At 38.3% G+C, this 15,260-nt stretch overlaps 2 protein-coding genes across 43 annotated transcripts in view; one reads left to right on the top strand and one right to left on the bottom strand.

Moving 5' to 3' along the window:
• Positions 1 to 8,982, bottom strand: part of LOC137281720 (uncharacterized) — a 258,200-nt gene extending 249,218 nt beyond the window's left edge. For 5 of the 20 annotated variants that reach the window (XM_067813220.1, XM_067813224.1, XM_067813218.1 and 2 more), the window contains exon 1: positions 7,794 to 8,949. In XM_067813220.1, coding sequence (XP_067669321.1) covers positions 7,794 to 8,649 — 856 coding nt within the window. In that variant the 5' untranslated portion in view covers positions 8,650 to 8,949. Of the gene's footprint in view, positions 1 to 7,793 lie in introns of all 20 variants that reach the window. The other 15 variants (XM_067813223.1, XM_067813226.1, XM_067813233.1 and 12 more) reach the window with 8 other exon arrangements.
• Positions 8,983 to 13,775: 4,793 nt separating this feature from the next.
• LOC137281711 (zinc finger protein Gfi-1b-like) overlaps positions 13,776 to 15,260 on the top strand; it is a 78,340-nt gene continuing 76,855 nt past the window's right edge. For 18 of the 23 annotated variants that reach the window (XM_067813132.1, XM_067813135.1, XM_067813138.1 and 15 more), the window contains exon 1: positions 13,803 to 14,992. In XM_067813132.1, the coding sequence (XP_067669233.1) occupies positions 14,149 to 14,992 (844 nt within the window). In that variant the 5' untranslated portion in view covers positions 13,803 to 14,148. Of the gene's footprint in view, positions 14,993 to 15,260 lie in introns of all 23 variants that reach the window. The other 5 variants (XM_067813154.1, XM_067813151.1, XM_067813152.1 and 2 more) reach the window with 5 other exon arrangements.

The following is a 15,260-nucleotide window of genomic DNA, read 5'->3' as shown; positions in this document are numbered from 1 at the left end:
GTTTATTTCAATTTCATGACTTAAAACAAGCTTGTGCTGCTTATGAAATAAGACAGACAAAACCAATCTTGTGAAAAATGTTGTCAATGAAGACAAATGCTCCTTAAGTTTTATTATGACAAGACATGATCGACTGCTAGGTCATTTAGTCCTTACGACCAATCTTGGAGTATTTCAACTAATCGGACCACCACAATACAACACAAGCAGGATATAATTAACTTATACTCCTTGAGTTTTATTATGAGAAGACATGATCGACTGATAGGTCATTTAGTCCTTGCGACCAATCTTAGAGTATTTCAACTAATCGGAGCACCACTACAAAATACAAGCAGGATATAATTAAGTTATACACTTATCTGACATCAGTGTTGTCTCTGGTCACTGTCAAAACTGTTGTCAAAACAAGGCAATGAATAGTGTTTGTTACTGGTCATCCAATATATCAAATAATAATTTCACTGCTGACTTTCCTTATATTCATTATCCAATATTCAATTCATTATGCTATATTCGTCATCTGCATCATATTAACCTCGTCATGTATTTTTCACAAAACACGTGGATATTTTAGTGACCACATTTCCATTACTTTACTCAAGATGCAAAATTCAAGAACAAAATCATCTGGAACAACAGAAATATTCTTCACCTCTACCAAAACAGAATTCAAACCCAGGACTCCTTCTTGAGGAATCAACACTTTAAGTACTGTCCTAACAACTAACACTTATACCGAGTGACTATTAGAGGTGATTTAGCTTGAACAATACACAAAGTTCTGTCATGAAGCTTCATGTCATTGGCGGTAACTGTTTCACACCGTCCTCACAATGGCTACAAATCTTCATGCTCAGATAATCTGTATCCTTTTGACGATCAGTTGTCATCTATGTAATTGTAATCAATAGTCCTTCTCTCCAGTCCTGCCTGAATTTCACTTCTCTCTGACTAATGGACAAGCTTATTTTGAACCCTGATCTTCACAAGTGAAGTGATCTTCAGTAAACAACAACTGTAAAATGTTTGTTTCCATCTTCACGCCACTTCAACAATTGTGCATCTCCAGCACTGTGTAAAGAAAATAGTTTCAGCAGAACCAAAACAAACACAGTGTAAAACCTGTTTCCTATTTCCATCATTGGACATCTCAAATTCTTTGGATTCTGAATTTACAAAAATATCAGAAACGTCATCATCCAAGTTCAAAATGGATGCCAAGTCTAACTAAGTTGCCCCATCATAGCAAAATGGTGCATGACCGACAAGTTTGTCATAAACAAACAACAAAGTCCATGCTGCTTGCATTCACAACAAAGTCCAGCTTTACTAACAGCCAGAAGTTCACATCATGGATGCTAGTCAGATAACATAGCTTCTGTTCTCAAATCATACACTGGCATCCTATTACATCTTGTGTTGACTTCAAGCTCCTCTGCATGGTCTACACAATCCTGTGCATCTCTAGCTGATCTTGTCACAGAATACACCAACTAGAATTTTTTTTATCCCAGACTCAGCTCTTGCTAACAGTCCCCAAGACACATTTAGCTTCCCTATTCAAGTAATCATTCCTACATGTAATTCCACATCAATGGAATTCTGTTGAGGTCAACATTTCACTCTTTGCTTCTCTGCCAACTTTCAAATCATGTTTCAAAATCCAACTTTATGCCCACACTTGCTATTGATTCTTCTGATCTCACAATGTATGTTTGGTATACTATCCTCTCATTTTACTTTAATGCCTTCAGCATGCACAAGTTGGTGGATACAGGTGCGTCATAAACATCCATTATCACTTTTATCATAGTACTATTACCCAAAGGGACCTTACATTAATAGAAATCAAGCAACAGCATGTCGAGCAAAGAAAGTATCTATAACCTTGACTTTCATAAAAAATTAGCAAAACATGTATGGCACATATGATCATATACAGTATGACACGAATGTTCCAGCATTTGTAGAAGCATACAGTTCATGTCTAGGTACAAAAAGAAGCAGGTATTTAACAGGTGATGTTCCCAGTGAACAGATGTGGCAAACCATCAACTACACAATGGGTTGGTTTATACAGCAAGAACAGTAAATCAATTCTGACAACCTTGAACATTATAGTAAGTTTGGCAGTAGAACCGAAGACATTATCAGTCTGGCAGTACAGCTGGGGGCATTATAATCAGTCTGGCAGTAGAACTGGGGGTATTATAATCAGTCTGGCAGTATAGCTGGGGGCATTACAACCAGTTTGACAGTACAACTGGGTGCATTACAACCAGTTTGACAGTACAACTAGGGGCATTATAATCAGTCTGGCAGTGGAACTGGGGGCATTACAACCAGTTTGGCAGTAGAACAGTGGGTATTATAATCAGTCTGGCAGTATAATTGGAGCCATTACAACCAGTTTGGCAGTAGAACAGGGGGTATTATAATCAGTCTAGCGGTATAATTGGAGGCATTACATCCAGTTTGGCAGTAGAACTGGGGGCATTATAATCAGTCTGGCAGTATAATTGGAGCCATTACAACCAGTTTGGCAGTAGAACAGGGGGTATTATAATCAGTCTAGCGGTATAATTGGAGGCATTACAACCAGCTTGGCAGTAGGACAGGGGGTGTTATAATTAGTCTGACAGCAGAACTGGGAACATTATAACATGTAACAGTTTCTCTGTGCTGAAACTTTCCCAATCCACTTGTACCAGTAGTTCGGAGGTCAGTGTACACACCAGTCATATGTGCAGGTAGAAACAACAGACAAGGACATACATCAAATGTCACTGGTGTCAAGTCAGTCACGTTTTTGTTCAGTAAAGACAGATGGGGATGCTTCTTGCACATTTGAAATATTTTCAGTGACAGCCATAAAACTGGGTCAGCACAAATCAGAGACTATGGCGACAGAACACCAAACACCAGAATTGTAAATACAGTCAACATCAAGTCTTAACTGTATCATTATGAGGTCTTGTATCAACACAACGTGCACAATCTGTAAAATACATTTATAGCGTAATAATAACTGACCAAAAATGTTCATGAGCTGTAGGATGTGCGAGCCCAGGCCACAGTTGAGTCAGGAAGCCAGTGTGTGGACTTACCTTGTGATGCCAGGAACCACGCCCCCATCATCGCTGTACTGTGGCACTGGGTGTGTCAACATGGCAAGTGACAAGATGGATTTCAACAAAGACAAAACCACTTCCTTTAAATTCAAAATACTTTTACTTATCACAATGTGTATTAAATCTGATGAAATGACGAGATTGTATGAATCCATCTTGTCACTTGTTCGTTATGTGTTTGGATAATAACAAAGCATTTCAGACATACTCAAACATAATTTAAAATCTTTAGAAACCATTCAACATGTTCTAAATATCATGTATCGAGTCACATGACTGTCCATTTCAAAAACCAAATTTGAGCAGTTTAAAGTCTTCTTTCAAAACACACAAACCAAATATATGGACTGCCATGTCAGTCAGCCGGATGATCTCTTTAACCGAGGTATATCATGTACATTTGTATTTGGAAATTGTTGTACTTGCATGTCAATTCAAAAGTCTTGCAAAATTGGTCTGATCAAACCAAATCTTTCCATACCAGAAATGATACACACCTTTTATAAACAGATCTATGATTCATCAGGTTTGAGCTCAGTGTGCTGGGTACTTATTCCTGGGCTACAAATGAGCGAGTGAATATGGTTTTACATCGCTTTAAGCAAGAATCCAGTAATATCACAACAGGGGACACAAAAAATGTGGGGAACTATACCCTTGTCTTTGGTGTGATGAGTAAACGCTAAAATCACAAGTTACATCCCAACAAGTTACATATTGACTAGGGAGTGAAGGAGCAAATTAATTAAAGTATAAACGAGTGAAGGGGGATGCAATCTTAAATACTACTATTAGAAAAGGGAGCGGGGAGATGCAGATAAATTCAATTTTCAAAAAGACACAGACAAATCTCAAATAGCATCACAGTACAGCTTTTCCTACTGCTGAATGCTAAACTCTGAAATATTAAATCACCGTGACAGCAGCATGTAAACAAGTCTCAGCCAGGCATTGCTGTGACTGTTGTTTTGAACTCAGATCAACACAATCAGGAGAATGGTGACATAATCAATCTATAGTTAGCAAACCACAGTCCATCAAGTTGTATCTATGACAACCACAGGTTGCCAGAAAAAGTCGAAAACCAAAAATACCCATGGCGTTCAAACCCAGGAGGACTGTAAAAATTAATGTTAAAAGATACAAACAAACAAAAAATATAAAAAAAAATAAAATAGAGAAGAACAGGATAAGTGAGCCCTTTAACCACTAGGATACCTCACATTCATAATAGACGACATACCTAGATATGTACCACACAGTGAGCTCCAACCTGAATGACTCAATACAGCAGACAGAGACTCAAAACAATCAGGGATGTGCTCGAGAGAACTCCTTTCTACGAAAATATCAGACTGGTGAAAATGAGCTAAAATATTCAGCCTATTCCATTCTGCAAGTACATAGGCAACAAAACTAGCAACAACAACCCCCGTCCCCCCTTCTTTTCAGTCATCCTCAAGTCTCCTGCACAACAATAACTATATCAAGTCAACTTGCCTTCACTTTCCCCCAGCCAAAGAAGCATGCTAAGGCCAGATCAAAATGTAATAAAATGTGCAATTCAAATATCTAAAACAGCATAAAATGTTTTATTTTTTTTTAGCTGGGATAGACTTCCCGGAATGTACTACATGTCTGGACCAAACAAGATTCAAGCTTCAGACTTGACACCTGAAGTCTAAAATGACTGGAAAAGACTAGATTGTTTCAACTCCACTTGGATTTCAGTCATCTTATTTATTCTGCTGATAATATTTTGCAATAAGATAACTTGATTTATATACTAAATAGCCTACAGATAAAACTAAAAGACATTCTAGGTGGGTACTCCTTTTCAGAATAACCTGGCGCTGATGTGTGTGGCCCATTGAGGCTACAACTGTTCCACATCAATATCAACTCTTTCGCGAGCCCAAACAGTAGCATCAGTGTTGTATGCCAGACAGAGGCTCTACTCAATTAGGACAAAGAGGTTATTGCTAAACTGGCCCTGATTATCAAATGTGAGACTTTGCCAGACGATTTCAATAACTTGAGACTTACTAGATGCAAAACGGATTCAATGACCTGAGCCAATGCTGATAATTTAACACACCCAGAACTGCTACGAAGACATGAAAGAGATTCAGGTAAAGTTCAGCTACACAAGATTATAACATCCCTGATTGATAGAGCTCGATCTACATACAAAATCAAATATAGGAAAATGATTCTGTGACAGTGCTTGAAAAATTTCACTTCTTGTTGAGAAATAAGACTAAAGTGGCATTCCAGAAGTTGGGGGTGTAGAGATAGCAAATCTCAGAATTCAGTTATCTGAATTTTCACTAAAGACAAGCAAAAGTGACAGGTTCAAGAAATCTTATATGAAGATACTGTTTTTCTCAACCAGTGACACTAAACAAACACTGTACAAAACAAACTGCTGGTCACACCATTTTAAGAACACCAAGATCTAAACCATATATATTTAAAATGCATCTGTATGAATGTAGCTAGTACCTCGGGGATATGTATGAACACCTTCAAAGGTGTAACCTGATATGTTTCAAATATATAATAGCCAGTACCTCCGGGCAAAGTTATCAGTAAATTTGAGTAATTATCTTGTAGGTACAGGTTAATGTTTAATGTCATTGAGAGGCACTTGAAGTGATGGAGATAAAAGCAAGAATTTGTGGTTGTCATCTTCCCTATTTTTATTAAAATGTCAACTTACAACATATTTTTCTCCTCTCTGGAGATAATCCCTGATGACTGAAGTAAAAAGTTCGTAAAAACAGACATGTTACGGAAAATACTGATTTTTACATCCATAAATTCTCTCCTTTAAGAAAACGTTTGTTGTTTTGGTTTTAAACAAGTTAAAACTTAAAGTGTCAGTGACCCTGCTCTACGATGGCAGCCTGTAAATAATCACAACTGGACAAAACAATCCAGTAATTGTGTGACTGTGATTATGGTTTTTATGACACTTATGGCAAGATTCCAACAACATCAAGGTTCAGGACACCAGAAATGGACTTCACACATGATATGATTGTGGGGAATGGAGCCCCCCGTCTTCAGTGTGACGAGTGAATGTTTTAACCCTTAGGCCATCCAACCCCTGATCAAGAGATTGATATTATGAGCAACGTGCAATGTTAGTTGACAAGTCAGGGACACTAGATACTCTTGAATGCTGTTACTATGGCGATTGGGGCATCATATGAAGTTTTTTTAACAACGTTCTCACTAGAAAGATGTATTTAGGACATTTAGACCTCTCCTCAGTTAGCATTTATGATTGGTTCGTTTGTTGTTTAACACCGTTCTCAACAGCATTCCAATCCAGTTATCAACAAAGTCAGCAAGCCCGATCACAAGATCCAGTTAGTCTCCTTTCACGACATGCATGGGTTACTGAAAATCAATTCTAACCCAGACCTTCATAAAGCAGACAATAACTGCCAATACTCAGACACTATCAGTATTAACAATGTCAACAGCAATTTAAAGAGTACAGTCATTTCTGCACATTGGGTTCTCATATCAGACTCTAAGACAGGTCCATTATTAACTGCCTCTGGTTTTGGTACAACTGTACTAGCTGAGGAATTTTACAGTGTCACCAAGGGCATTGCAGCACCTTGATGGTTGCCACTAGATACCGTTCATTATGGAATTGCAAACTTAATAGACCCATTTCAAAACATTGCTTTACTACTAAAACAAATTAATGTTCTATTAATTCACCACCCCCTGTCACCATTTTATGACAGATGTGTGAAAAACATTAAATTAAGATTTCATACTTGATTATATTAATATGAAGCTGTTTAGCATGATGGATTTTTGTCTGGAGACCATACATGAAGCTACACACTGACATAAAACAGTTACATGAAACTTGTCGCTGCAAGTCAACTACTTCACACATAGGGAATGAGCTCAGTAATCACTAACCCAAGGGAGACAACTCTACAGTAATTTACCTTTGATTCTAAGTATTGGCAAAAGTGGAAAAATCGACAGTTTGACCAAACATCAAAAATACTTGATAGTCTTAAGTCCCAAATGTGAAAGCAGATCTGTTTAACTCTTAATTGGAATAAAACAAGCAGCCCTCCATGGCTGGGTATAATGACATGCAACAACTCAAATACCCTGACTGATCAGGTTGCTATTTAAAACACTGGGTCTGGAACCCACACACAAGACCCTGAAGACAATTGATCTTCAGCAACCCATGCTTGTCACAAGAGTTGACTGACGTATGACATTGTATCCCCATTGTGTAGACTGATGGTACTGCTATTGATCACTGGATTGTGTGGTCCAGATTTAATTACGTACAGACAGCCGGCATATAGCTGGAATACTGCTGAGTGCGGCATTGAGCAACAAACAACCAATGTTTTCCCATACAATGCTCCGAAAGTTGTGCATTGATTGGGGCACGACATTGAGTTTGATCAACACATTGGAACTACATCTGTGGTTATCCTAGACCTGCTGGGTTCAGTTTTACATGATGGGATTGTTAAGATGTGTCTTCTTTGGGTTGACGACAAAGACAAATGATGCTGAGGAACACTATCTCTTTAGATTCCTGGCATTCCATTTTGGTGTGACCAACAATTCTCCGCAGAAGAAATCAAACACAATAATTACCGTCATTGCTGTAATCTGCTTCATTATCGTCGCCGTAGTCATTGTCATCTTGAAACACTAAATAGTCATCTGCACTTTGGTCACCATGATGAACTTGACTGGTACTGGGTTCGGAGTAATCTGGCACATGTGGAACATTTTGATGGAAGGACGATGATGAAGAACCGGGTGATTGAGAATGTGATGATTGTGGGTGCGAGAGTCGGTCGAGAGCTGCTTGGGACGTTTGCGTATGAGGTACATCTGAGGAATAATCTATTTGCATGTATGGAGTCTCTTTCTTTGGCACAATGTCACCAGGTTCTGGATCAGGTTCTATTTCTATTAAGTCTGGATCTTCTGGTTCTTGTTTAACATTCACTGGTGGGTCCATTCTTGATTTTGATAAGGAAGTGTTGGACGGACTTGGTGTGGTTTGAGCATGTGGAATGGTGCGATGTTGAGTTCTTGATGGTGTGGCTTCTGAATAGGATGTCCGGCTGAATTTTACATTAGACTGATCTGAACCTGAAAATTCGTGAGACCTTTTAGTCCGATATGGAATTGTTGGTAATGCTGTCTGTGTCATTGTCACTGCACTCTCTTGTGCTATTAATGTCCGATCCACATCGAACACAGCAAGTTTAAGCGTCTTACACTCACTTTTAGAAATCATACTTGCATTTGATGACACACCATCCACAACGAAAGTCAACTTATTAGACCGTAGAGTCACTTGAATATTGGCATCTTGCGTCGTGCCGTAAGAATTCACAGACGCTGGAAATTCAAGGTTTTCCTTCGGTCCGTCTTTCAAAGTAGAAAACACATCATATAAGTCCATAGGAATTGTGAATTCAAGTGTTTCGATAAACATGATGCTTGACAGAATACGTTCCAGCAGAGAACACTGTCTTCTTTCACTCTCTAGGTCACCAGTTCACACTTCGAAATGATCGGCGTGTTTAACGAAAATGGTTATCAAACTTGACGATCAAAAACACAAAAACATCTCACAATGTCGTCCAGATAACGGCTTGTGTCCCATTAAAATTCTCTTCCCATATAAATGCACTTTACAAAACGTATTGGACATCACTGGATGGACCAAAAATACATTATTTGGCGTCTGTAAGTCTCATCCACAGCGTCTTCTTGTGAAGCGGGAGCACGCGCTACATAACAGAGCATGCGCGAAGCGGTTCATGTTCATTATTTCCTGTTTAATATTGTACTATCTTCAACGAAACCAATATTACTCCTTGGCGAAAATACGTCTGTTGCCAATCTGCGTATTATAGCGACTGTTACCTGTCTTTTTGTAAGGCAAGCTGATGATCATGCGTTTGGCGTCCTGAGTACAAATTTCGGAACTTTGTGCGACAATGCAATGTGCTATTTCTTGTACTTTTAACACCAGTTAATAAGGCACAGTTCACATGATTAGCGTGTTTTGTATGTTTAACGCTACATTCAACAACATACCAGCATTATAACGGCCGTCTGTGAATAATTATCCAGTGACTGACATTATGAACATCGATCTACGTCATTTTGGATTCGATGACATATATCAACCAAGTCGGTGGTCTTGACCTCCCGATCCCGTCAGTCGCGTTCGAAATAATCACCGGCCTGTAGGCCCAGCGCTGCTTGTTATTGCTGTTTAAAATATTTGCAGGCCCCTAGGGCCTTTGGTAAATTATCGGTCGTTTTTTTCAACCAGAATCTTTCCCATATTTTTTCACTATAAACCTTCGAGAGCCATTCATGATTTATAAGTCACAGTTCCACTTTCTGGTATTTCAGCGACTTCGCAGAGGAATGGCAACACCAGTCTTTTCTCTTTGAGCCATAGTTTGTTTTATTGTTTTGTTTTTATTTTGTTTTGGGTTTGCTTTTTGTTTTTAAATTTTGTGTGTTTTGGGGTGGGGGTGGGGGTGGGGGTGGGGGTGGGGGTTTGTTTATTTATTTATTTATGATTTTTTTATATTTTTTTTTTATCTTTTTTTGGTCGTTTTTGTTGTTTTAGTTTTTGTTGAATATATACATCTGTCTTTTATTACGTTCTCAAAAGCAGAAATGGTCACACTGAAATGCGTCACCATAATAAAGCTAGAAAAGTACAGATGCATTTTTCGCACTAATAAAATACCGACAAGTCTCTTTTATGGCCATAAAAATGAAAATTGGTATTCATAAAGTGCCTGTTTCCATTCTCAAGGTGCCAAGACATCATTACCCCAAATAACCCGAGCTGCCTGTTAAGTGAGAGAAGGTCATCAGTCATATGAGGGTCAACAGTGACTTACATTACTGACAACACGGTAGTTACATGATATATGACCTTGAATATGATCAACAGTAAGGAAGTGGAGAAGTTTAAAAATTGTTTGTTTCATATTGAATCATAAATGTTATGTTTTTAAAAATTACAGTTACCATGGTTTCATCAACACAATACACTCGAGTCAGCAACAAAAACAAGTCATGACCTAACATTATCGTCCAGATCATACATCTTTGCTAAATGATTTTGTAGAAACAGTGTGAAACTGTATACAGTATAGTCTATTTTGCTTTGATACGGTTGAAATATTCTGCAGATTTCATTCAGGGCCGGTAGATTTCAAAGCCTGCATGCGGCATCAGGCCCTGATTGCAAGCGGGCAAATTACGGTATTGCAAACATTTATCCTAACCCTTATCTTCACGGATTAAGCAGATTCGCTGATTCGCGCACGACTGCCGTCATTTTGCTGTGTCGTTCAACAAACTAATTACACAGATTAACAACCACACCGACGTGTTTATTTAATCTAATAATGAGTCTGGACCAGACGATCCAGTGATCAACACCTCACTTAATTCAAAGAAGTAGTTAGTTATTGATGTACGTCGATGAGGCTTTGGTTAGCTTGAAACATGACTTTGCTAAGGTGTCTAATTATTTTTAGTGGGTAACTGTGGAAACGATGAACGACGTTAACGGTTGTGGAAACGATGAACGACGTTAACGGTTGTGGAAACGATGTACGACGTACGACGTTAACGGTTGTGGAAACGATGTACGACGTTAACGGTTGTGGAAACGATTTACGACGTTAACGGCTGTGGAAACGATGTACGATGTTAACAGTTATGGAAACGATGTACGGTGTTAACGGTTGTGGAAACGATTTACGATGTTAACGGCTGTGGAAACAAACTAAATATGCTTTATGGTTCAACTTCTTTATTATTCAAGGTCACAACGTTTCGAGACAGATCCTAGTCTCTTCTTCAGGTGAAGTGTTGGAAACAATGTACGGTGTTAACGGCTGTGGAAACGATGTACGGTGTTAACGGCTGTGGAAACGATGTACGGTGTTAACGGCTGTGGAAACGATGTACGGTGTTAACGGCTGTGGAAACGATGTACGATGTTAACGGTTTGGACCATAAGCATTAAATTATCTCACTATCGAACATTTTAGACTTTGATGTGACATGGTTGCATGAAAATATAATGTGTTTCAAAATCAGTGTTTGATTGTTGCAATTTCGCCAACTTAATCTGGTTTGTGAAGAGGAAACGCATCTTCAGGAACTTCAATGCACGTTTACGTTCGAAAGTACCAACTTGCATGAAAATGTTATGGAGAAAATGTGGTTTGCACGTGGAGTTCTGAGGAATCGAGAGCAGCCAACCATCGGACCCACATTGGACACGGCGGTGGCTGTGTAGGGTGGATGGCTGTCCCGGTGTGCTGGTGATTACGTGCCTCACTGAGGAGGTTCAAATCCGCACGTGAGTAAAAAACATAAGTCCTAGAATCTGTATTTTGGCGAGAAAGTGTAATCTCAAATATAGCATGAGATACGGTATTATATCGTCTATTTAAAAGCTGACCAATGACTTAGAATTTGCATCTTGCATTGCAAACCGAATGAAGATTTTCTTGTTGTATGTGTATTCACAAAGTCAATGTATGCATGTCAAAAATAGAACACTTCTGTAACACGATCTTCGAAAAGTCATGTTTTCATGCTGTAAAGAGAGTTAAGAACAGGATACTATATTTTGAAAGACGAGTAAACCAAAGTGCATTTGGAATGGAAAAAAGGATTGACTTTTACATTGTGATTATGAGGTTGTGTAACAACAAAACAACACACGCGTAACTGACTTAGATTCGTTTGCAGAGATGGCTGACATGTTAGAGAAAGCTGATCAGCAGTATACATGATTAGTTTTGTTGCATTGTTGCTATTATCTATCTACCTAAAACAATAAACGTGCTGAGCTGCAGCTTTGCAGTTTCAGGATCTGTACCCAAAAGGGTTTTTTCCTACAATGTAAGTTATACCTTAACATTTTTCGCATAAACTGATGAGACCGTATCTGACGATATTCCAACGCAATGCTGGGGAACGCACGCGTAGCCTCACTTGATAAATAGTCAGTATGTGCCAAACATGTTTGGTTAGCCGATCTATGTTTTGTTACAAAAACAGCGTTACTATGTATTTCAAATGTCTCTTGGCTTGCTGTTTTAGTGTATGGGCAGATTTTTTACAAAAAAATAAAAAATAAAAAATAAAAATAAGAAATAAATACCAGAAAGTTGATAACTTTTTAGATAACTCTGTCCCAATCAGTATGGTACAACAATAACATATGTATTGATGGAAAACCTATTATTCATTCTGATATTTGATAAGGAAGTGATCTCTGTTAACGACTTCATGAATGACATCTGAAGTCGTACATCGTCGTACATCGTCCCACATCTGAAGCTTAGACGAATTTCCGTTGAAACATAACTTGAAATTGAATTTGAATAAATTGAATATATTGAATTTTTGAGATATCAAGGACTAAAATCAGCAACTTTGAAAAACACTGAAAGTCACTCTGGAAATTGATGCGTCCTTTTCTCCCTTTTAATTTGAAATGTCTGCGAATATACAAGAAAAGTTGTAAATTCTCCTATGGAACCTTGTGTGACATACAATCTAAACAAACGCAAAGTCAAAGAAGATGTGAAAATATACATATAATAAAGATGAACTCATAAATTTTGATCTTATGTCTTCAGTTCAAAAAGTGTTACTTTACAACAGTTCCAATTCAAAATCTTAAACAATATTTTAGCTACAAATATACATCGCTTTCAGATAAAATTCATGGAATTTCCATGCACTGTGTACTCTCTGCGTCAAGGTACCTGAAACAACTATTCAGTTACTCAGTGATTGCGAACATGTCAAAGGAATATGGGAAAAGATGACTGACTGGCTCAGTGAAATATCTGAAAGCACAATGCTTTTTTCAAACGAAAATATAAACTCTGCATTTAGTGGGGAGGGGGGCGAGAATAACACCCCCTTGAATGCAATTAGATCGATTGTCAGACAATCAGTTTATAGATGTTGCCGAGAAAAATCAAAACCAAATTTTCAGTTTATACAAAAAGAAATGATAATTTACTGCGATGTGACAAAGTTTCTTGACTTCTCAAAATTCCAGTTATCAGCCTTTTATAGACATTGGTGATCTTTCCACACTCTCTTTGCAACTTTTGACAGGTGACATTCTACATTGAATGTTTATGGTGAAATCTACAGTATTCCATACTTTAAGAACTGTGTACATTGCGTGACCTATTCCACACTGGAAGAACTGGTATGCATTGCTGTGTCATGTGATGCATTCCATACTATACACCGTACCTATGGGGAAGCAAAAACGTAAAAAAAAAACATGTGCCAAACATTTTAATGAAGTCTCAATGTGAAAAAAAAAACATTGGCACTTTTGGATTTCCTTTGGTGCTGTTCACTTTTTCAGTTTTGGCCCTTTTGTCCTTGGGCTCTTTAGACCTGTTCCCTGAAAAAAAAATTAATTTGTCATATATATATTCTTGCTTCCATTTGATCCATAAAATACTTCAAGAATATGCAACACGAAATTCAACAGAAGCCCGGAATCCCAAACCTTTCATTAAAGGTAGTATTTAGGTAAATAGTATCGAAACTACCGGAAAAACGAACGAGGAAGCCAGGAAGAGCTGGTGTACCTGCAGAGTATTTCAAGAAAAACAACCGAAATACGACTGTCTACGTTTTATTCCCGCACTGCATGGTGATCATTTGATTCATAATACACCATAAGAAGAAACTGTTGGGATGATTTTGTGATCAGACGCCCCTGAGTCGAGATTAATGAAGCGCGCACCTGCCATGTGTTCGAAATTCCGAATGCGCGAGGCAAGTACAAAGGGGCAAAGCACCGGGAAAGAAAACTGACCGAGGACACAAGATTTCCCGCATTCCGCAACGCCGTTTTAGCATTTCAAAGCAAAGTATCGAATCAAGAAGGAAATCTGCAGCCATGTTCATCGAAACCCTTCAGTTCACCATTCCGATTGACTTGTGCACGGTGTTTTCATCGTTACAAAAAGGACCTAAGTCGAATCTTGAATTTCCTGCGTCGGTGAATTCATACGGCACGACGCAAGATGCAAATATTCAAGTAGCGTTGCATGCAAACAAACTGACGTTTACAGTTGATGGTGTTTCATCAAATGCAAGCATGATATCAAAGAGTGAATGTAAAACATTAAGACTTTCAGTATTTGACGTTGACCGTTCATTAATACCTCAAGAAAGTGAAGTTGAAAATTATGAACAGATGCCTTCTTCGGCCTCGGTTTCTTCTAAACGTTTGCACGATAACTCCTCATCAATACAACCTGCAGCAAAAGTGAGACATTTAGAAAGTACACCAATTCGTTCACCAGCCCGTCGCATTCCACAAGCTCAATCGTCTTCTCCGTCCAACAATACACATTCAAAATCTCAAAATGACTCTTCTGTTAGTGTGAAACAAGAACCAGAAGATCCAGATTTGATTGAAATAGAACCTGATCCAGAACCTGACGACATTGTGCCAAAGACAGAGACTCCATACATGCAAATAGATTATTCCTCAGATGTACCTCATACGCAAACGTCCCAAGCAGCTTTAGACCGACTCTCTCATCCACAATCATCACATTCTCAATCACCCGGTTCTTCATCATCGTCCTTTCATCAAAATGTTCCACATGTGCCAGATTACTCCGAACCCAGTACTAGTCAAGTTCATCATGGTGACCAAAGTGCAGATGACTATTTAGTGTTTCAAGATGACAATGACTACGGCGACGATAATGAAGCAGATTACAGCAATGACGGTAAATATCCATTTTCTTCTGCTGTTTGAGAAGTGATGGTCGTCACTGATAGAATAACGCTCAGAAGACTTGCTCCGACAGTAATAACAGGTGAATGAATAACATTTGATTTAGAAATTGTGTACTCAACACCACTGGCATAATCTATTTTAAATGGTGCTTCATGAAGTTGCATAGCAGTGTCAAAAATCAAATTTTCAGTCTGATAATCAGGAAATATTTCACAAAGCTTCAAAACAGGAAACACTAAGAAAACCTTTCATGCATG

This window comes from Haliotis asinina, chromosome 4 (assembly GCF_037392515.1).
Source record: "Haliotis asinina isolate JCU_RB_2024 chromosome 4, JCU_Hal_asi_v2, whole genome shotgun sequence".
Taxonomy (NCBI): Eukaryota; Metazoa; Mollusca; class Gastropoda; order Lepetellida; family Haliotidae; genus Haliotis; species Haliotis asinina.
This window is presented reverse-complemented; position numbering and strand designations above follow the sequence as displayed.